This window comes from Lactuca saligna, chromosome 3, assembly GCF_052625555.1.
Source record: "Lactuca saligna cultivar CGN05327 chromosome 3, ASM5262555v1, whole genome shotgun sequence".
Taxonomy (NCBI): domain Eukaryota; kingdom Viridiplantae; phylum Streptophyta; class Magnoliopsida; order Asterales; family Asteraceae; genus Lactuca; species Lactuca saligna.
Genome location: NC_136419.1, coordinates 75,828,394 through 75,852,500, shown reverse-complemented (window position 1 = coordinate 75,852,500; position 24,107 = coordinate 75,828,394). Strand labels below are relative to the sequence as shown.

Sequence of the window (24,107 nt, the reverse complement as noted above, 5' to 3'; positions counted from 1 at the left end):
TCACCTCCAAAAACAACCACTTTCCCTCCGAATGGAATATTTGAGTTTGTAGGATCGACAAATCTTAATATATCCTTCAAAGTTCGATCTAAAGCTTCAAATGCATGCTTGTGTACCATGGGTGCTTCATCCCAAATGATCAATGAGGCTTTTCTTACTAAACTCGTAAGATCACTCTTTGGATTTATTCTACAAAAAGAATCCTCGGTAAGATTTATGGGAATACTAAACCGAGAGTGTGCTGTCCTACCTCCAGTCAATAATAATGAAGCAATCCCACTTGAAGCAACATTTAAAACAATCTTTCCTTGGGATCTAATTGCTGCAGAAATTGTCTTCCATAGAAATGTCTTACCCGTTCCACCATAACCATAAATAAAGAATACACCTCCCTTATTAGTTTTAACCTTATCCATTATATCAAGAAAAATGTTGCGTTGCTTGTCGGTTAATGAAACAAAGAGGCGATCAAACTCATTCTTCAAATTTGGTATGTCATAATCTAGCTCCTCGGCTATCAAACGATTGTTTGAAGATGAAACCAAATCAGCATCTGGGTAAGGCATCCTTCTATAGTTCTTGAGACTGGATTTGTTTCGGAGTAAAATTTGTTCTATCTCAAACAAAGTCAAGTTTTTAAGTTGATCTTCGTTTAGTGATAAACCTGTACGAACAATACTATATTAATTACAACATACTAAAAAAGAGATTAAGTTGGACGTAAAATGTAATTGAGTGCATATTGGAAATTTATATGATACAGTTTTAATAATAATGGAATAAAAATATAATACCTGGAGACTTTAATCTGTTTTGTTGAGTATAAAGAATTACATCTGACAGGTATTCCCATGTGTTTTCCCACACAATCTCTGGTTTACACAAACTGCCGGACAATAACATTGTAGCAAGTAAGAAACGTAGATAAAAACCAAATCCAGAAACACTTGCTTCCTTAATTGCTTCGATGTATTCTTTGTCATCATCCAAAAGGCCCAGATTAGAGCATGCATCTTTAAAAGAAGAACATATTTCCCTATTGACTGTGCGAATTTCTTCTAAGGATTTTGGACCTTTCACTTTATTTAAAAGAATTCTTAAAAAATATGCTTCGCCAAGCTTAGGTGAAACCGAGTGAATTCTACCAATAGAATATCCAACTTTCCTTGGCTTCCAAATTTGAAGTTTAGGTTTCCAAACAAACTTTGTAGGAAATTCAACATATGTAAGTTTTCGTGCTTCTTTATTGATTTGATTACACTTTATTCAAGATGTGAACATTGAAGAAGCAACTGAAGGTCGGTCAAGAACATCTTCAATATCATCGTCTGCCTCATATACAACTTGTTGTTGACCAGGAAGATGAAAAGGTAGTCTAATCACAGCAGGATACCTATAATGAACATCATATTTAAAAATCCGCCATGATGCTTCACATGCAGATATATATCTACAATCATAGTACTCTTTTATTTCATCCACTGCATCATTGTTATCAAAATCATTATTGCTTGGCTCCATAGCAACAGTCGCTCTATCAAGACCCTTGTTTATATATTTAAATAAATACTTTATAGAAGATCCATGATTGCACCATTCAACATTAATGTGTGCCTGATATCTTTTCAACAGATATTTGTTGTATGGAGCAACATTTCTGTTATCTAACCGAACACCAGATTTTTCAACAAAATTCCCATCATTTCTTCTCCTATAGAAGGGAAAACCATCTGAATCAACTGAAGTATGATTACAGAATTGCTTTGGAAATTTTTTAGAACACTTTCTGTCCACCATGAATGGGCAATTCAAATTTTCAGCTCCACATGGACCGTAAATCATGAACTCCCTGACAAGTGAATATAATTCTGGATCTTCTTCGATATTTGGAATCTCAGCATAAATAATGGGATCGATATATTCAACTGTAGGAAGCTTGTAGTCAGAATGCATAAACAAACATATATGACTATGAGGCAGACCTCGTTTTTGAAATTCAATTGTATAAACCACTGCATGTGAAAAATATACACATAAGATACAAGTTACAAAGTAAAGAAGGTATATATATATATATATATATATATATATATATATATATATATATTAAAGTATAATTTTGAAATACCTGCTTGAATCTTGCCAAAAATTTCATTTTCACTTAAATCTTTAATAAATTCATCCAACTTTATCTTAAATAACCTACATAATATATCCGGTCTATCTTCTGGATGAAGGGAAGTGTCCTTAAGAAACCTTTGAACTTCTGGCCATTTTGGATTACATGTAAAGGTTATGAAAAAATCCGGATATCCAAACCATTTACATAGCGACATGGCATCCAAATAGTTTTGCATCATATAACGTGTACCACCGGTAAATGAAGAAGGTAAGATCACATGCTACCCAATGTTCGAAATATCTGTATTCCCACTTGCTTGGTGATTACGCAGATTCTCATAAGACTCACATCTAAGAATTTTTTGTTGCTTACGTATGAAAAATAATCGCTCACTTTCAATCATGGTGTAACCATCAACCAAAAATTGTTGGAACAACCTTTTTGCATTGAGAAGAAGTGAGAACGAATGATCTCTATCTAGAATTCTGTAAGCGAAAAATTCTCTCATTGTACAGGTCGGGCGCTTGCTGTTACTTGAAGATGTAATTCCTCTATGAAGGATGTCAACTCTGTAACCATCATCGCCATATGGAAATAGTAATGGATACTGAAGATCAAGGTAAGAAGGATGTAATTTACTGATACGCTTTAGTAATCCTGATGAGGTTTCAACAATGAGGTCTCTTTTTTCAATTGAATCATAAATGTCACCGACAATTAAAGCGGCTACCTCAGAAGAAGTTGGTAAGTTATACGTTCTTCCATCGTGTTCTCTTTTTCCGATTAATCTTAACTTCAAATTAGCACCAGGGTTTTCATGAAGACTGTCTCTTACCATCCTATAAGACTTGACCAACGCATTGTTTGAATCTAACATAACTTTCAAAAATTCTATAATCTGGAGATCATATGATCTTGAAGTTGATGTAGAAGCGCTTGTTGGTCCACTGAAAATATTATAATAAATTATTTAATGTTAATAAAAAAAATTAAATGAACTGAAATGATTTTTTAGAAGAAGATTATAAAAATATACCCAATACTTGTCGATCTATTTGAAATCTCGTTCTCCGTATCATATATGTATAACTGACAGAATTTTGGTCTTGATCCACTTGTAGGTAAAAGACTTCCCATACTATGATAATTTTGACCGCTAACTCTGAATACATATGGTGCGTTGCCTGTGTTGATGGATGAATCAACTTTGCCTCCCATCGATGTAAATGAAAACATTGAATTGTAACGTCGAATGTTCTTCATGAAGTGTTTGCTTTTAGAATCGATGGAACGATAAAGATTTTTGTAAGATGATTGTGCTTCTTTTAAGGGTGGTAGCTCAACTTTTCCGTAGCCACAACATAAGGAATAAGACGTATTTCCTTTTTTTTTGCCCTCTAAGCGATTCATCTACCCATAATTTTGCATGACAAATCTGACATATAACAATCTCGTCTCCATGATCTAAGTAATCTATTGAATGAAAAAAAATATAAAAAAATAAAAAATTATTAAAAATAGATTATTAAATAAATTTAAATAACATTAAAAGTATTAGAATTATGATCACCTTTTGATATACCGTGAAATTTATCTTCGACAATATGATCATCATTACGTTCTTCATCTAATGTCAAGTCAAACACAGGTATAGATGATATATCTGGAGTCTTCCTTTTTAATTGATGCTTTCCTCTTGGTAACTTAATTGATGAAGAATTCTGGACAATTGTGGAACGACTACCAGATGTCGTGGGATTAACAAACATTGAATTATGTTTGTTGATAGATATTGGTGTTTGAAGGTTATTATTGAATATGTAATTGCCTGATAAAATAAAAATACAAATTACAACGTTAGCAATTGTTATGATTTATATAAATGTAAAGCATATATTTTTAAATTTATGTATTTACAAATGTGTACCGTTTGAAATGTTAGAAAATGGAGTTCTAACATTTATATTGGGTGAGAAGAATTATGAATTGTTGTGGAACGATTGGTGGATGTCGAGCCAATGCCAAACACAGAGTTATGTTTATTAATATATAGTGGTGTTTGAACTTCATTGTTAAAAATATAGTTGCCTGATAATATTAAAATACAAATTAAAACATTAGAAATTGATATTAGTTATATAAATCGAAACATATATTTTTGAATTTGTGTATATAGAAATCCGTACCATTTGAAGTCTGTTGATGTACATATGATTTGGCTGAGTTTATATTTTCTTTATAAGCTAACGTGTGTATAGTTATTTGTAGATATTAATCTATCACGATGATTGTAGACATCTATTATATAATTAGAAAAATGGTTAGTAATAATAAAAAAATATTAATTATTATAAACAGTAAATAAATTATAAAATAAACGAATATAAATACCGTTATTTGACATGTAAGAAGCGTGTGTAATATACGAATTTTGATGGCTTGATGTGTTTGGTAGTATTTTGGATTTTCTATTATCCAAATATAATTTTCTAATTTTTCTCCTCTCTTTAGCGTTTGTAGATTCTGTAGTATTATTTGAACCTGTAAAATAGTATAAAACAACCACTACAAGAAAAAGGTGCTTCTGTGACTAAAATATCAAAGACTGATTAATCAGTCTTGAATACAATGTATCTAGGACTGATAAATTAGTCTTAGATACTATGTAGGACTGATTTTAATTTGCGGATTATTAGAGTCTGGCCAAAATTATCGGAGACTAAAATTCAGTCCCTATTATGTTTGCATCGATTTAGGTTTGGTGGGAAACACATTAGGGACTGAATTTCTGTCTCGAATAGTTTAGCGCAAACTTTGACTTTGGAGGGGAAGTTATAGGGGACTGATTTTCAGTCACTGATAGACTTGTGTCAGTCTTGATTATGTAAGGAACTTATTAGGGACTGAAGTTCAGTCATTGATACAATTGCACCAATTTATCCTACAGACGAGAAACATTTTAAAGACTGAATTTCAGTCTCTAATAGACATGCACTATTTGACATTCGAATGAACACATATAATTGGCTAGATATTTGTATTTAAGAATGATTATTTAGTCATAGATGCCATATATCAGAGACTGATGAATCAGTCACGAATACTAATTCGAAGGAAACTTATTAGGGACTGAAATTCCGTCTTGGATAAACTAAACACATTTGGCTTCAAAGAGAAATCATTATGGACTGAATTTTAGTCTTTGAGACACCCATGCCCTCCACTCCACATCATCCCATCTATTCCATTCACTTCCAATAACCACCACTTAGTCAACACATATAACCACCATCTTTAAGCTGCAACTATGGAGCATTACTTTGTGTTTTAGTTTGTGCTACTCATGTGATCATTTTCAAGAAGGGTGTGATGGGAAGATGAGCGGTTTGGTCATTTTCTTATTTATTAACAATATATAAATAATAAAGAATCAATGAGGACATTTGATATATGGTATGAACCGAGACTTTAATAAAAACAAACAATGAGGACGATTCAAGCTAGAATAGAAAATGTTGGAAACTAAACGTGTAAATTAATACAAACCATATAGACTATTCATGTGATTTACTTTTAAAAAAGAAGGTTTTGAAAATCGTATTGTAGACCGAACCAGCCGTCTTACATGTTCGATGGTCCAACTTGTCCAACCGATTGGACCGGTCTCAAAAGCCGGGAAAACCTGATGATGTCATAATTACATTATTATTAATTTAAATTATATAGAAAATTACATAAAAAAAATATTTTTTAAATTTCTGTTTTTTACCGATTCTTACAGGTTTAACCGATTCTTACCATTTTTTAGCGGTTCACATGACGAGCAATTTTTTGGCTTCTAAGAACTGGGTTCGTGACCGTTCCGGATTGAACCGGCCGGTCCCATCGGATTTTAAAAACATGGTAAAAAACAAAAATTTATAGCAATTTGTATAAAACGGAAATAAAAAACATTGAAATTCAATTAAAAAATATAAAAACATTTAATTCTTTGGAAAAGTACGAGTCCAAAATTATTAAAAAATCTAACAAATAAAGTATGCATATTGCAAATAAGGAGGAACACTCATGTGGTTTGGATGGGATACGGGATCAACAAGTCTTTTCCGGAATTGCCGAGAGCATGGATATAGATTAATGGTACGGTTATTCAATCACATTCGGCCGCACAAAACCCTATCAATACCTTACCAAAATTGAAGGAAGACTAGCGATTGCAAGGAGTCAAGGGCTTTGTGAAGTATTCGTCAATTCAAGGTAACATTAACTGTTTGTAGCTTTAATTTAATCGACTTTGATTTGGAATATGGTTATGCTTTGAATAACATATTGAAAGTCAATTCCAAAAAGTGCGATATGAATTGTCAACAAATACATGTCATATAATATGAATTGATATGATTTGGAATATGATTATGCCTTGAAGATGATACTCTTTTCTGCTAGAAATCTTTTCCCATTTAGATTTGATTAATTGTCAACAAATACAGGTCGTCTAATATGAAGATTATTAAATAAATTACATAAAGCATTAGCAACTACAAGACTTCTTTTCAATATAAAAGTATTCAACTGTAAAATCAATTCCAAACCCATTACATAATCAATAATAATAGCTAACTTTGTTTGATGAACACAATATCTTGGACAGGTTTCACCCAGGGGTATTTTGGGTAAAACCATCATATTTTTAATTTTTGTGTTAGATTTGGATTTGTTTTGGTTTAGTATGAATAGGATATGTATCTATGACGTTTTAATTAAGTTTTATTCACGTTTTTCTAAACAAATCTTAGAGGACAAGCAAAATTTCCCAGAAAATTTTTCCCCAGTTTTGTTCATCCCTTTGTATCATGTTTTTCTATCCATGTCCTGCTGTGATTTTTATGTTTGTTTATTTTGTGTGATAATCTTTGTGAATTAAGTGAATTAGTTCTCAGATAAGTAATCTATCATCTATTAAAATCTCATTTTAAAGGAATCAAACAAATTGAAAACATGGCTTTTTATCAACAATCTTGTCCATAATGTAAAGGCTTTTTATCAATCACAATATCAACACTGTACATTCGATTTTCCCATTCTGTTAAACTAAATGTATGGACCTCCTTATGTATAAAAATTATGACTAAGTTGGTATCAATTTTTTCAATTATGACAACTTTTTTCTATTCTAGATAAAAATTTATGTATAAAAATAAAACAATGGTATAAAATATAAATTGTTTATGAATATATATATATATATATATATATATATATATATATATATATATATATATATACTATTTAAATTAAGGGGCTATAAATGAAATATATACTTATATAACATATAAGTATCATGAAGTTGATTTTGCAAATATTTTGGAACATATAATAATATAATATATAAATGAAAATTTTATGTTATTTAACGATCCGTAAATAAATAACTTATATATTATATTAAAGACAAAAACAATTTAAAAAATAAACTTCAAATTAATATAATATAAATATGACATCTTATAAAACTTAAAAGATTAAAAAATGAAATATTAAAGGTTGATAGCTACTTTTGAAACAACACCATTTTGACAGCTACTTTTGAAAACAACACCACGTATACAAAATCTCCCTCCGTATGCCACCATGCATACAAATTATCTTCTTCTAAATAAGTGTTGCTACTGGAAGATGGTTGAATACAGGGGCGAATTTAGTGCTTGAAGAGTGGGGGCAGATGTCCCCAGTGACTTCTGAATGACCATATATTTGATATTATAAATTGGGTTTACTTATTATTTTCTATGATATATGCCCCCAATGGTCAGATGTAAGAAGTAAAAACTAAACCTAAGCCTGCATGGCCCACCTAAATTAATTCTCTAGGTTTAAGTTGTATGGTGTTCAGTCATCTAGTTACCTATTTATTCAACGCCACATGATTTATGCAAAGGGACCACATAACACAATACACAAACTCCATCACTCTCTGGGACTTCATGTATAAAATTAATAGCATGTCCGACAGGTGTATGGTGAGATGATGATGTAGTAAAACATTTTTTGGATTTTCTGTTATCCAAATATAATTTTCTCTTTTTTCTTCTCTCTCTAGCGTCCGTTGCATTCATGTTCTTGTTTGATATAGAATAAAAATAAAAAAGTACAGTGAAAAACAAAATTAATAATTTGATAGATGATGTTACAAGGATTGGTAGGTTATATAATTTGCATAAACTTCATTTGACGAATTGAATACTAACCAAATAGAAAATAAATGATATTTCTAAATCATAAAATTATATAATAAAATTTACTTATTTTTTGTTGAGCATAATACATAAAATGACAATTTAAATAGTTTATGCCAATTTAAATTATAATTTAATAAATACCACATATCAATATAATTTTTTAGTTGATTATTAAAATTATAGTTGTTTTAATAATAAATTGAGATACATAGCAATACAAATTATTTAAATATTATTGATATAAAAAATTATAAAAAAAAATATTATTTGAAGGATTAACATAAGTAATAACCCCCATTTCTCCCGCGTACAAGAAAATCAATTAGTAATAACCCCCCTTTGTCACTTTTGTTGTAATAGAAAAGAAGACTTAGAAAAATCGACACTTGAAATTGATATCTTCGCAATCAAGATTAACGTCTCCAACACGTTCATTTCAGAAAGATATCAAACTTTGTCCATTGCTATCGATGAAGGCAGATAGGAATATATAATCATTGAATCAAATTGAACGGGGTAGTTATACCGATGTTACAATTGAAGGTACGAAGTGAATAGGGTTTGAAGATGTGAAAACTGAAGGTAAGATATAAAATTTTCTTAATGATATTTGTTTTAACATAACATAGATTGGTTGGAAGATATTATACCTGATTATGATTTGCAGAAAATTGATTTTTCTGAAGAAGTTATCGAAAAATGAAATGGTATGAGGAGTAATTCGAAATACTTCAAGGGTGGAGACATAATCAGGTAACTTTCAATTTTGCTGAAATTATGGTTTTCATACTTTGTACGTAATAGTTTGAAATTTTGAATTTTGAATTTGCTATATATTAGGGTTAAATTTGTGCATGTGATTAATATTAGCAAATAATTTATTAATTGAATTTTATATACCTTCCGAGATTAGATCGGGAGTTTTATAATGATTAGCTAGATTAGCTAGATATCAGGGTTAAATATGTGTAAAATGAAGCGATCAATTTCATATTAGTTCCTAGTGAGTAGTTTGAAATTACAGCCCTAAAGCAATTATAAAAAAAAAAACTTTGTTTTTCACTCTAAAAAATTGACTGATTTTAAACAACCGGTTAAATCTTCAACCGAGGGTATTTTGAAGACAATAAGATATAAAGGGTAAAATTGTCCAATCTCAGAGATAAAGGGTAAATTATGTTGTAAAGCTTAATCTTATATAACATTCGACTTATTTAACTTTTATAATAAAAAAAATCATTTATTAATTGAATTTTATATACCTTCCGAGATTAGATTGGGAGTTTTATAATGATTAGCTAGATATCAGGGTTAAATATGTGCAAAATGAAGCGATCAATTTCATATTAGTTCCTAGTGAGTAGTTTGAAATTACAGCCCTAAAACAATTTAAAAAAAAAAAAAAAAAACTTTGTTTTTCACTCTAAAAAATTGACTGATTTTAAACAACCGGTTAAATCTTCAACCGAGGGTATTTTGTAGACAATAAGATATAAAGGGTAAAATTGTCCAATCTCAGAGATAAAGGGTAAATAATGTTGTAAAGCTTAATCTTATATAACATTCGACTTATTTAACTTTTATATCCACAGTACATTCAAATTACTTTTATATCTAATTTAAATCGTAATGTTGAAAAGAAGTAAGGGCAGATTTGTAAAACTTTTAAGATTTTGCTGGAAAGTAAAACATATCACATTTGCAGAAACGCACACACATTCACACTTGCAGAAACAATATTTTATAGTAAAATTCAGGTTTACATATAGAAAGTATATTGTATAATCACCAAAACAGTATTTTATACTAAAAGTCACACACACACACACACATTCACACTTGCAGAAACGCATACAACCAGATACATATAAGATTAACATGTATATATTTTTTGGGCTGTTGACATTTTTGCTCCTGGTTCCCTTAATGAGTGTTGGTCTCTGGTTGTTTTTGTTTTGGTTGGTCTGATTTGGTCTAATTTACTCGAGTTTTTTTAATGATAGTTATAATTACATTAATACCCCTCGTCTTAATTAAGGAATTGCAGTATAGGAATATTAACACAAACACACAAATTATAACAATGTGCTTTGAAAATACATTGCTATAACTGGTAAAAATCGTTTTTTTTTTCCAAAAATTAGAAAAAAAACTTGTTTTTCTTATTAAGCCATTATTGTAAAGTACGTTAACCAAAACACATAAATTATAGTCCCTGATCTATATAGTATATGTTGATATCATTTAGTAAAAATAACCAAATATATGCAAAAGTTAAGCAAATAGAATTAATTTTTCATTTTTAATATTAAAACGATAAATATATTAGTATGCAGTAAGACATTTTCTACCAAGAATGAAAAAGCATAAATTATTTAACCTTTATATCCACAATACATTCAAATTACTTTTATATCTAATTTAAATCGTAATGTTGAAAAGAAGTAAGGGCAGAATTGTAAAATTTTTAAGATTTTGCTGGAAAATAAAACATATCACATTTGCAGTAACGTACACACACATTCACACTTGTAGAAACAGTATTTTATACTAAAAGTCAGATTTACATATAAAAAGTATGTTGTATAATCACCAAAACAGTATTTTATACTAAAAGTCTCTCACACACACACTCACATTCACACTTGCAAAAATGCATACAACCCTTAATGAGTGTTGGTCTCTGGTTGTTTTTGTTTTGGTTGGTCTGATTTGGTCTAATTTACTCGAGTTTTTTTAATGATAATTATAATTACATTAATACCCCTCCTCTTAATTAAGGAATTGTAGTATAGGAATATTAACACAAACACACAAATTATAACAATGTGCTTTGAAAATACATTGCTATAACTGGTAAAAATCAATTTTTTCCCCAAAAATTAGAAAAAAAACTTGTTTTTCTTATTAAGGCATTATAGTAAAGTACGTTAACCAAAACACACAAATTGTAGCAATGATTGTTGAAAGTACATTAAAACAAACACATAAATTATAGTCTCTGAACTATATAGTATATGTTGATATCATTTTGTAAAAATAACCAAATATATGCAAAAGTTAAGCAAATAGAATTAATTTTTCATTTTTAATATTAAAATGATAAATATATTAGTATGCAGTAAAACATTTTCTACCAAGAATGGAAAAGCATAAATAAAACCACAAATATATGAAAAAATTAATTCATAACATGCTATAACAATATAGCATAACAAACCATTTAAAAAGAAAATAATGGAAAAGTTTTAACCTTAAAAAACAGAATGATTGAAACATCAAACCAAGAGAGTTAAAAAAGAAGCATGACAAAAAAACCCTTAAAATTGTTCATGAAAATTCAAAATGGACATTGTCTTCAAAATCAACACCAAATCAAATTCAGCCACTTTTTTCCAACTTTATCTCCAACAACTTTTTCCTTGGACCATCTAGGGACACTTTTGGAGTTTTTGAAGATGATAAGTTTTCATTAATGTCCAAATCAAAGACTTCTTCAAGATTTCGTTTCAAAACCGGTGTTGTGTTCAAAAAATTCATTGGGCTTGTTACTGAGTTCTTGTCAACAGTGGAAGGAGTTATGTTGTCATCCGTCCCAGAAATTGCATCCTAAAGAAATTAATTTTACAACATTGTTATTTACACCTAACAATTATTTTACAACATATTTATGTAAGCTAACATGTATGTAACCTTTAAATGCCGTTATCTTGAGATTCGAATTCGCCGGAACAAACGTCCAAAGAGTCTGTTAAACCGGTCTGCATAAGACATAAAATAACAAAAAGACTGATTTAGAAATACTATAAGGATGTATAGTTAACAACAAAAAACAATAATTAGTAATTTAATTCGGTAAACTTTTTTCAAGTTGTTCAATTAAATCAACATTATCACTGATTCTAGAAATACCATATTGATTGGTTTTTTTCAACACATTGAAATCCGTAATAGAAATCTTGAATGCCAATTTCAAACCTTTCAATGCATTAATCTCCCCCGGATAGAAATCAGTATTGTCTCCAATCTGCATTGAATAATAATGTAAATATAAGTTTTGGTTAAACTGAACATATATACAATATGAAACGATCATATAATAATTTTCAAACGACCTCTGTTGCTTTTTTAAACAACTCTTTGGCTGATGTCTTCAATAAATACCTTCCTTCTTTTTCAAACATTGTCAATGTAATAGTCTCGGTATTATTTTGCACACGTATAGGGATCATAAATCTAAAAAAAAGGTACAAAATATAAAAAATATTATTAATATATATGGATTAAGAAACGTTTTTGTATGAATATAGTTTATAGGTAAGAACCTCGGTACAACGGAAGTTGTTTTTTTTTGTGCAATTTTGGTTACGACATTCATAAGAAGTTGGTTTTGCATTTGATTGATGAAAATCAATACCGTCATCTGCCCCATTATCTGGAAAGGCCCTGTAACTGCAGTTTGTACACGCGGGATAGCACCATTTCTCATTCTGCAAGATTCGCTTTATAGTGCCAACTATAACGAAGTGGGTTTTCTGCATAAATGATGATTAATTATAACATTTATTATTTTTAAAAAATACAAAAAAAATATATATAAATATACAAGTTACAAAAAGTTCAAATAAATATCGAAAGGGGTTCAAAAATCTCAGCAATAGTCTTCAGCTTAGTTTTAACTATGAAATCATCTAATTCAGAAAGTTGTTTAGATTCAATGACTGAAATCGTATTCGAAGACGAATTAGGATGATCATCCCCGTCTAAACTGTAAGTTACAAAAAGAAATAACTTTTAGTTTTCTTGTAACGAACTTTTGTATAATTAAAACGTACATGGAAATGTGTTACCTTTTTTTGAAAAGATTAATGTCATCGATATCAGAGTTAATGAATAGCTTTGAAGATGTAAAGTAGGTGTTAACACTCGGACGATCTATAACAAATATAATAATATTGAGTTTAATAATAAAAAATGATAAAGTGTGCTAATAATAAAAAAAAAATATACCTCTCCAAACAGTAATCTTTGCAAACTGAATTATAACAACGACACGTTGATTTGGTGGATTCTTATCTATGTAATCTTGCATCTTGTACGCATAATCACCCCACAAATTTACATGGACTTGCAAACCACTGAAAATTCAATTTTTTTTAAAAGTCATGTTTTAACTTATTATATAATACAAATGTAAAGATATCAACAACAAACCTTGCATCTTGGATGTGAATGGTTAGTCTGTGTCTCGACCTATCAGGATTATCCTTCATCATCTCAGTAATAGCAACGACCAATCCAATAACATCTGTAAAAGTAAAAAAAAATAAAGATGTGAAGAGTTGTTTGAAATTTAAAGATATAATATATAATATATAGCAGATAAACATAACTAAGAGTACTTAAATTTATTGTTTATGATTAAAATAACAAATATTAACTAACCAATGGATAAATCTTCAGGATGTTGCAACGACAGTACAGTTTGATAGTCAACAAATGAAAATCCAAATATAGATCCAGAAAATTCTGCACATTCTTTGACAACAGTTTGTTGGACAAATGTTAGTTTCTGATCTTGAGGAGTTATTTTGAAACTGTCGGGCTTTTGTGATGCAAAACTTGGACTTGTGATATAAAAAGCTGACCCATCCTTAAATATATTTTTGAATCGATAAAGAAATTTTTTCCAAACAGTAGCTTGAATCTTGGTCCCCTATAAAAAAAGTAATATATGATGAACTATATAAGTAATTGTAGTTAGATGTGTCTTTGTAAAAAATCATTAATATGTAGAGTGTAAGATACCTGTTCATCAAGTAAAATTAATTCAATGGACCAAATGTCATCCTTGTTATTGAATGACATATGCTTCCACAAGTTGATGACACGAACTTTTAGAGTCAAATCGTCCCTTAGCACATCCACATCAGCAATCAAAGTGATATTGGGAGTAGCCATTTAACTGAAAAAACACAAAATTATATAAATTAGATGAAAAATATATGTAAATTCAAAGACCTGACTAAATAATTATGTAGAAGTTGGAAACAATTTCCTTTTGTAGAGATAATAAACAGATTGCAAACCAAGGGCAAAATGGTCCGATATTATGTAGAGGCTGCATATTGAGCCCCCCCCCCCCCCTCCTTTTTTTTGGGGGGGGGGGGGGGGTGGGGGGGACTTGGGACATATTTTTGGTTTTAACTTTGCAGATCAATCCAAATTAGTTAACGGAAATAAATTGTTTTTCTGCACTTATATGTTCAGTAGAAAATAAATACAAGTAAGATATTGTAAAATTGAAAAGCTTATTCTTAATTAAGAAAAGTTAAAAGATATAATTTCCAAATAAGATATAAAGGGTAAAATTGTCCAATCTCAGATATAAAGGGTAAATAATGTTGTAAAGCTTATTCTTATATAACATTCGACTTATTTAACCTTTATATCCACAACACATTCGAATTACTTTTATATCTAATTTAAATCATAATGTTGAAAAGAATTTAGGGGTTGAAAATAACCTTTTTAATATTTATGCTTCGTCAATGCTACATTAGACAAGTAGTAAGGGCAGATTTGTAAAAAATTTAAGATTTTGCTGGAAAGTAAAACATATCAATGCTCTTTTTGTATCCATTACTCAGATTTACATATTGAAAGTATATTGTTATAATCACCAAAACAGTATTTTATACTAAAAGTCACACACACACATTCACACTTGCAGAAACGCATATGGCCAGATACATATAAGATTAACATGTATATTTTTTTTGTTTCCATTATAATATAACATATACAGAAAAGACCAGAAGGAGAAGAATATAGATATAACGAAAATTATAATAAGAATACGAATAAATGATAAGAATTTAGGGGGTGCTTTACCAGAACTGCAGTGTTTTACGGTTCAGCTACAAAGCAAATGACAAAAGACAAATGATTTAAAAGAATCTAGGGGTTCTGTATTTATAGGTGAAATAAAACAACGTAAGTTAATATTGTAATTTGTAACTGCATATTGTAATTTATTTAATTGATTTAATTACTATAATCATCATGCAGATATATTTGGAAAAAGATACAGTTTTTGAAAAACAATTCCTGATTTTATGCGATATGATGATGATGTTGTATGATATATTCAAAATGAAATTTAATGCAGAAACAGAAATAGCCGATTTATATGGAAACATAATTATTTTTTAAAAACAGTTGCCGAATTTATCGAATGTGATTATGTATTAGTTTGAATTTTTTGTTTTATATGGAAGCATATATATGGAAACTGAATTCTTTTTAAAAAACCATTGACTATTGACTATCGGTATTTTCTTTAATTTTCAGGAAATGTTTGGGCGGGAAAATATTTATGAGGAAAATGGAGAAAATGACACGTGTAAATTGGATGTTTAGAAGAATGCCATGTGGCACCCTAGAGAGGTTTTTATAGAAAAGAAATTATATTCTAAGTTATGTCTTACTTTCTATATAATTTGCAGCATCGCATGGATGACATCTCCTAGTTGATTTACAATACCCATGTTTCTTTAAAATGCATTTCAAGTTTATGCTAATTAAAGAAAGCTATTATAATTAAATACTACATTTTTACTTTTGGGAGAAATATGTGCAATAGAAAGAAATTTTTAATCTCATTGTATTCCTTTTCCTTAACGGCAAAGCTCACGACGGCACCTAGACGATAGGTTGGTCTAGTGTACCTCTCGTGTCCAAATCTTCACATTTACATCAATTTATTTCTAAAATATGGGAAACTTACAATATAATGCTTTGTTTTTTTACATATGAATAGACACAGAAACTAATGAAAATAATTATAAATATTAATCATCGGATATCAGTAATGGATTTCTGTTCCAAGTTAAAAAAAAAAACACTTATGGGCCATTATCAATCTCATCAATATTTGATAACGATCCTCGACTGTATAAATATACAAAAACCTAAAGTAAAATCTTATAAAAACATTAGAACTCTCCAAAACAAACAACCAATAAGATTATATTAGTCTTTTTAATTATTTATGTGTGAGTAATGGGTTTGACGTCTTACTATACACATGTTTAACTTAAACGTTTTGGTCTACACCCTTCTCACTTTTCCACTCCACCTAATATATGTATATATGTGTGTATATATACACAAACATTTATGTATATCTATATCTTCATCTTCCTCAACTAATTCATTCTCAAGAAAGCCCACAAATAAACGATTGGAGAAGATGAAGACTAATCATACATTCACTTTAGGAAAATCAGTTTTTATTATTTGCATTTTCATGTTCGTTTCATTGCTTTCTGTTGAGGTCAAGGCAGCCACCAAGAAGTATCAGTTTAATGTAAGTTTGTAGTTTTGCTATGTCGTGATAGCTAGCTAGTTTCTATGGCTTTTAATCTACTATGAACATTAGTTTATTGGTAACTAGTTAAGTTTTTCTGTGTTACATTCGAAAATGATTGTGTTATATTCTTGTATTTGAAAAAGGTCGAAGTGAAGAACGTTAGCAGATTGTGCCATGCAAAACCGATTGTAACTGTAAATGGGAGATTTCCAGGTCCAACAGTTTACGCTCGAGAAGGCGATAGAGTTCTTATCAACGTTTCAAACCATGCACAATACAATATGTCCATTCATTGGTATGAAGTTTAGAAATTATTTATTATACAAAGTACGTACAAACAAACACGTACACAATATCTTCTCTTTAGGTTTGTTATCGCTAAAACTATGACCATTTTTGTGATCAAATATGATTCTTTTATACCATTGAGGTAAAATAGATTTTGTTTTCTATCGAATCCACCAGTTCCCTACACAGTAATGTTTTATTTATCATGTTTTATTAGGCATGGCTTAAAACAATATGCTAACGGGTGGGCGGATGGACCGGCATACATCACACAATGCCCGATCCAGACCGGGAATAGCTATGTTTATGACTTCAACATTACGGGCCAAAGAGGGACACTTTGGTGGCATGCACATATTCTATGGCTCAGAGCAACTGTTTATGGGGCTATTGTAATATTACCTAAACAATCAGTGCCATTTCCATTCCCAAGACCCGATGGAGAACATGTCATCGTATTTGGTAAACTATATGGATTATTTGAAAGCATTTTCATCGTTTAATGTTAATTTCTCACATTTTTATATAATTTTATGAGTATCTAATTAGAAACGCATGCAAAATATCTCTTATTTGTAGGTGAATGGTGGCATGCAGATGTCGAAGCGGTTGTGAAGCAAGGCAATGCTTTAGGATTGCCACCAAATATGTCTGATGCGCACACGATCAACGGAAAGCCGGGCCCACTTTTTCCTTGTTCCGAGAAACGTATGTTTTACATGGTTTATTGAGATTGATTGTACCAAATAATCTCATTAATGCATTCTAGATCGTGTAACTTTATTTTTTTGTTTTTCTTCATTTAAGATACATTTGCTATGGAAGTCGAGCAAGGAAAGAAATACCTCTTGAGAATAGTCAACGCTGCACTCAACGATGAACTATTTTTTGCAATCGCCGGCCACAACATGACGGTGGTTGAGATCGATGCAGTTTACACAAAACCATTCACCACAAATGCTTTACTCATTGCTCCGGGCCAAACAACAAATGTGATCGTCTCCGCCAACCAGACTCCCGGCCGCTACTTTATGGCGGTGCGACCATTCCAAGATGTTCCAATTCCGGTTGACAACAAAACCGCCACCGCAATTTTCCAATATAAAAACATTCCCACCACCGTCATTCCTACACTCCCTATCCTACCATTACCTAACGACACCAACTTTGCTTTAAGTTATAACCAAAAGCTCCGTAGCTTAAACACCCCTAACTTTCCGGCGAATGTGCCAATGAAAGTTGACCGAAACTTGTTTTTCACCATCGGGCTTGGGAAGAGTGATTGTGCAACGTGCCTGAATGGAACTCGGCTTTCTGCATCCTTGAACAACATAACATTTGTGATGCCAGAAACTGGACTTCTTCAGGCTCATTACTTTAACATGAAAGGAGTGTTTAAAACCGATTTTCCCGATAAGCCTCCGACGACTTTTAACTACACGGGTGCTCCCCTTACTGCTAATCTTTTCACTTCAAAGGGAACACGGTTGAGCAAAATCGCGTTTAATTCCACCGTTGAATTGGTCATACAAGATACCAATTTGTTAAGCGTTGAATCTCACCCTTTTCATCTTCATGGGTTTAATTTTTTTGTCGTTGGAACTGGCATTGGGAACTTCGATTCTTCCAAGGATCCAGCCAAGTATAACTTGGTTGATCCACCGGAGAGAAACACCGTTGGTGTTCCCACCGGTGGTTGGGCTGCCATTCGATTCCGAGCTGATAATCCAGGTATCGATCGTCTCACCATAAACAAAAAAGACACAACGTTAAAATCCATATGTAACTAATTCTTGTATAGGTGTTTGGTTCTTTCACTGTCATTTGGAGTTGCACACCGGATGGGGATTAAAGACGGCGTTCGTGGTGGAAAATGGGCCCGAAAAAGATCAAGTGGTTCGTCCTCCACCAAAGGATCTTCCATCGTGCTAACCAATAAGTGTACATATTCCGACAAAGGTTGCGGTTTGTTTGAGAGTTTGACAAGGAATGAAACTGGAAAAAGAAAAAAAAATCATGTTTCATACTTTGTTGTGTGTATTTTTAAGACAATTGTTTGATTTTTTTTAATTAAGTTGACATGTCAATTGTCACATGTAAACTTTGACGTTATTTGTGTTGTCATTCATACGATTTCTATTTTATTAACAGACCATGTTTCTTCCAAATTGGTTTTCATCAAACTCTATTTACCTTTATATACCTTTCGCCCTTTTAATTAGTATTTTGGAAATCAAATATAGCATACATAAACCCTAATTCATTGCCAACCCATGATCTTAGCCTCTTAACCATTTAAGAAGGAATTCCTTTGCCACTACCTAATCATCATAAATGAAGCCTGATTTCCTCTAATTTGATAGGTTTTATTTTTTATTTTTGATTGAATCTCAAAATATCAATTGAATTCATGTTTTTGTTTCTCTATAATTTGTTGCGGGTTTTTTCAAGTGAGTTGTGAGTTGGGTGTCTTCATTTTATATAGTTGGAATCGATTCTTTTTTTAATATTTGGATTTGGGAAGCACTACGAATCAAAAGTCATGAAGATAAATAGAGACTCCTACTTCTTTGTTGTCTGCAATAACTTTGTTTGATTTTTCAATTAATTTCAACTGATTTTACTTTTTTTTTTTTTTTTTTTATGATGGGGATTTTATTTTTTCACGACTAATTATACAAAACAATCAACAATTTCAATGAATTTATGTATATTGTTTACACGTCTGCCATTGTCTCTACCATCTCTTTCATTATGATCTGTCTCTCCCACTTTACCTCCGTTAAGTCATCTTAGTGATGTTGATTTCAGTCCAAATACTATTAATTTATTGACTTTGGTGGTTTGATTTCGGGTACGCGATTGTTAGTTTAAGAGTTTATCAACATCAAGTTATTTTGGGATTCGTTGTATTTCTCAAGTATGTTCATGGATTTTTTTTGCATTCGGTGATTTTCTGGGTATTAGAACCCTGGATTTTTTTTTTGTCTGGTTTCATACAGATTATGAGTTTTTTTATGGTCAGTGCACCCAAGATATTCGACGAAATATATCATATAATGGGACTCTTTGCCTAGCCAAGATATTCGATGAAATATATCATATAATGGGACTCTTTGCCTAGCATCTTTATTGTTGGTGTTTTTCTATATTTTTTGTTAATTTTCTCAATAATCAAATGGGGGTTTAAAGAAGCTTGGTCATTATATTTATCATATTTATTGAGAAATACCTATTGAAAGGAAACTGACAAGTAAGGCAGATAATGAGGTGATACAGAAGAACATATTTAAGGAAGTTGATGGAAGCTACATCTGTTTATAATGTGCATGAAATAACAAATGCGCATTCAACCCCTTTTCAAAATTTATAACACATCCCTGTTAATAAGGTGGTACGGGAGGTGAGGGGATTGTATAATTATTAATATTCGTTGTCACAATTATTGATATGTAGGATTTTTTCCATAGATTATTCAAATCCAAAATAGACTAAATACAATTGGTCATGTCGTTTGACTATTGTGATAAGCCAAGCACATATGTGCATATTAATTATTAGTTTTATGATGTGTTCTATCAAAAAATAGCAATTAGTTTATGTCTATTACAGCATCTCAACTGTACTGGATTTTGCTGAGCAAAGTTTTGTATATGTGGTGCAAAAATGTGATGCTAAATTGAGGATAATTATGGTTTATTTGGCAAAAAATTCTCTTCATAGTCTATGCATGATGTTTGTGTAGATGTTATGGACAAATTTCTCTTTTTGTCCCAAAACTAAAAAAAAATGATCATCAAATGTGTGCAGTTGTTATGTAGCTCACAATTTTCTTTTCCAAAACTTACCAGGAAAATAATATCTTGGATCACTCTTAATTGAAAGATGATTTGATTGTTTTTTTTTGACATTTTTGTCCCTGATAAATAGAAACATCTTTTTAAGTTTGGAGTAAGTAAATCTCATTTAATTGTCATGGATCACTTTTAGTTGAAATATTGAAAATTTTCCTTTTGTTTTAACATGTTTGTCCCTGATAGATTTCAACATTTTTGTCCATACAAAATCAGTTTTGATATTTTTGTCCCTACAATAAAGTTGACATTTTAACAATTAAAAAAATGATGTTTATGTAACTAAATTCAAGAATATTTTGAAACAATAACAACCATGAGAACGTGCTATCATTTCAACCTCATTTTTTGCATATGAAGCTAAATTACGGTTTATAATTAAAAATCTTCCCTAGAAGAGAACGTGCTATCATTTTAGCCTCATCTTTTGCATATATTCTTAGTGTAATCAAAAAAGGCTTCAAGTTCATATGTTTGGTTGTTTCTAGTATAGGAAAGAAATATTAATCTACTTTCGAGTCTAAGAAAAAAAATAACAATTTGCTTTTTGGACTAAAGAAGGAAATAACAATGATCCCTTATCTCTTTCTCTTCTTGACATGTCTCTAATTTGTTGCCGAAATTAAAATTTCAAAGTCATAGGGATGTAGCAATGTTCATCTTCATAGTAACACCACAATCAAGACTTCATCATTGGGTTTCGTTTTGAAAAAAATAGGGTGTCGAAACTGCAATGGATGGGAAAATATCAGTGAATGGTGAGTGTGGGAGATGATATATGTATATAAATTTTTTACTCTTTTAATTGTTGGAACCTGAAAGTGAACCTCTAGTAATCTCTATCTTTTGGATGTTCCGGAGTCTCCAAAGTGAATGGTTGTTCCGGAGTGAGCTTGTTGTCCGAAGTTAAATTGGTGACCGGAATAAAGAAAATGTTCAGGTGTTGATGTTCCGAGTTGGTGTATGCTTCCGAGTAAATTTATCTGTCTGTATTAATTACTTTTGTCATTTAGTTTAATGTAACGTATCATAGGACTTGGTCTCTTTTGTCAACTTAGATAATTAGAATGTCAGTAGTAACTCTATTATCCAGTTCTATGTATGTGTTTGGTTAGTACTATGTAACTTATTCTCCTATTTAAGGAGCATCCAATGACAAAACTAAATGACAGATTGTTTTCTCCAAAGATAGATATTTTCTCATTTACTTCACTTGCACCTTTCACTCAAATCATTCTTTCAAATATTCCATGTGTTCATTTATTCTCTTTAATTTGATCATATTCATAGTCTCATATTTAATACTTGAAGTACTTTTTTGATTCTCATATTCAGTCTTGACTGGTGTTGCCAGACTTGACTGGAACTATTAATCAGAAGCAGACATTGATCTTATTAACTCAAGGTTTGAAATTTCGAGTCTTGTTCCGGCGCAATCAGATCCTTGTTCTCACAATTGGTATCAGAGCTTGAGTGGTTGTCTTTTGAATCCATAAAACATATTATAGTTGATTCGAGATTACCTTGGTATTTCAATCATTTCTATGTTCAGGATAAAAGTTCTTCTATATACCACTTTTGCTTAAGATATCTTAATTTCATTGGTTGCTTCTAATTCTCAACAAATATACTCAATGCAAATAGCAAATAGCGTGGGTTGCCCTACATGTGCCCCATTGCTAGTTGTTGAAGAGTGTGATCACTATAAAATCAAAATGGAAAGATTTTTACATGGAAAAGAAAAAGGTGAATCTATCTAGAGATCCATTAAAGAAGGTTCTCATGTTCCAGTTCAAACCATTGTTAGAGATTTTGTTGCAACTCTCTTGGGACAGGATTTACAATGACAAGCACCTCTCACCGCTGATGATCTTGAAAATGTGCATGCAGATCGAGTTCCTTTTTCCGAAATGGTGTTTGGTGTTCCACCTTCTCTCTTTGAGCACATCTAACTTTGCAAATCAGCAAAAGAGATTTGGGACACACTTTAAGATTTGTTCGAAGGATTAGAGAACATAAGGGATAAGTTTCCAACCTCGGTTGTCAATGAGTTCGACACTTTCACTACAACACCTGGTGAATTTGTTACCTTGTCCTCAAACAGATACCGAATTGTCGTCAACAACATGACAGTTCATGGGATAGTCCGAACCCCACTTGAGTACAATCTCAAGTTCATCAACAGCCTCAGAAAGGGGTGGGGAAATGTGAAATCGTGTCTTCAGAGTAATGGATCTCTGAAAAAGCCAAAGTTCTACCAAATTTTTGATGAGATTTAAGGTAGTGAATCAAATGTTGCACAAACCCTGTGTGAACTCACTGGAGGCCCTTTAGCTCTAGTTAGTTCCTACGACCCACAAACTCTGAACCTTATTGTTTTGGACCATATTGTTGTAGTTTCTCATATTCCTCCTGTTCAACCCTCACCTCCAACCATACCTGCTCCCACCTCTAACAACTATCAACCAATGGGTGAACTTAACTCTGAAGAAATGGAATATGAATTCCGCTTCCAACAAGAGTTTGGCTTAGTTTCCATGAAATACAATCGTCCTTTAAACAAGCCCCATAAAAATTGTTTCTAAGCTTCTCACCAAAACAATCATCAACCTTTCAACAAACCTTCAGAAAACCCACCATCCTACAAGCCTAACCTTCCCACACAAAATCACACCTCAGAATCATCGCAAACTCCGAAGTTGGAAAAACCCAAGATTGTATGCCACATATGTGGCCATACAAACCACTTTGCCAAAGATTACTTAGACGAAGTCTAACAGAAACCCAAGATCAAGGACTCTGCTTACTATGTACATCGAGCTCAAGCAATGGCAGAAATTGAAAAGGCTTTTATTACCACTATATCAAGGGATGTAGAAGGGTATTGGTAATCTGGAGATGATGATGACATAACTACTGGCAGGAACATGTGTCTTATGGCTCGACAAGAAATAGAATATGATGGAGGCTACTGGTCATCTGGGTCCGAGAGAGATGATGAAGATGTTGAGCCAAACTACTGCTACATGGCTACCAACGATCCACCTGGCAGAAGCATCGTTCAACAGACACTCTATGCTTCGAAGCAAGAAATAATATGGTATATTGATAGTGCTTGCTCCATGCACATGACGGGGCAGAAAGACTTTATGTGAGATCTCAAACTTTCACAAAATGTTGTCTATGTGACGTATGGCAACAACTCCAACTCTCGTTCCCGAGGTTATGGC

At 31.4% G+C, this 24,107-nt stretch overlaps 3 protein-coding genes, 1 long non-coding RNA gene and 1 pseudogene across 4 annotated transcripts; 1 reads left to right on the top strand and 4 right to left on the bottom strand.

The window, feature by feature from the left end:
- Window positions 1–3,532, bottom strand: part of LOC145035704 (uncharacterized) — a 4,561-nt pseudogene extending 1,029 nt beyond the window's left edge.
- An 8,138-nt stretch (window positions 3,533–11,670) lies between these two features.
- Window positions 11,671–12,910, bottom strand: LOC145033789 (uncharacterized). The gene is made up of 5 exons (XM_078982325.1): window positions 12,687–12,910; window positions 12,477–12,597; window positions 12,340–12,388; window positions 12,055–12,122; window positions 11,671–11,970 (listed from the first exon to the last, which is right to left on the bottom strand). Exons 1-4 carry the CDS (start codon window positions 12,848–12,850, stop codon window positions 12,067–12,069), a joined length of 390 nt encoding a protein of 129 aa, XP_078838451.1. The 5' UTR covers window positions 12,851–12,910; the 3' UTR covers window positions 11,671–11,970; window positions 12,055–12,066.
- A 348-nt stretch (window positions 12,911–13,258) lies between these two features.
- Window positions 13,259–13,633, bottom strand: LOC145033788 (uncharacterized). The gene is made up of 3 exons (XR_013677704.1): window positions 13,576–13,633; window positions 13,372–13,499; window positions 13,259–13,296 (listed from the first exon to the last, which is right to left on the bottom strand). It is a non-coding gene; the product is annotated as an uncharacterized LOC145033788 (long non-coding RNA).
- A 168-nt stretch (window positions 13,634–13,801) lies between these two features.
- LOC145035703 (replication protein A 70 kDa DNA-binding subunit B-like) lies at window positions 13,802–14,322 on the bottom strand. The gene is made up of 2 exons (XM_078984210.1): window positions 14,170–14,322; window positions 13,802–14,077 (listed from the first exon to the last, which is right to left on the bottom strand). The coding sequence occupies exons 1-2, from the start codon at window positions 14,320–14,322 to the stop codon at window positions 13,802–13,804; spliced, it is 429 nt and encodes a 142-aa protein (XP_078840336.1).
- A 2,240-nt stretch (window positions 14,323–16,562) lies between these two features.
- On the top strand, window positions 16,563–19,191 carry LOC145036905 (laccase-11-like). The gene is made up of 6 exons (XM_078985431.1): window positions 16,563–16,732; window positions 16,879–17,030; window positions 17,241–17,485; window positions 17,603–17,731; window positions 17,831–18,754; window positions 18,825–19,191. The coding sequence occupies exons 1-6, from the start codon at window positions 16,616–16,618 to the stop codon at window positions 18,953–18,955; spliced, it is 1,698 nt and encodes a 565-aa protein (XP_078841557.1). The 5' UTR covers window positions 16,563–16,615; the 3' UTR covers window positions 18,956–19,191.
- Window positions 19,192–24,107: the final 4,916 nt, after the last annotated feature.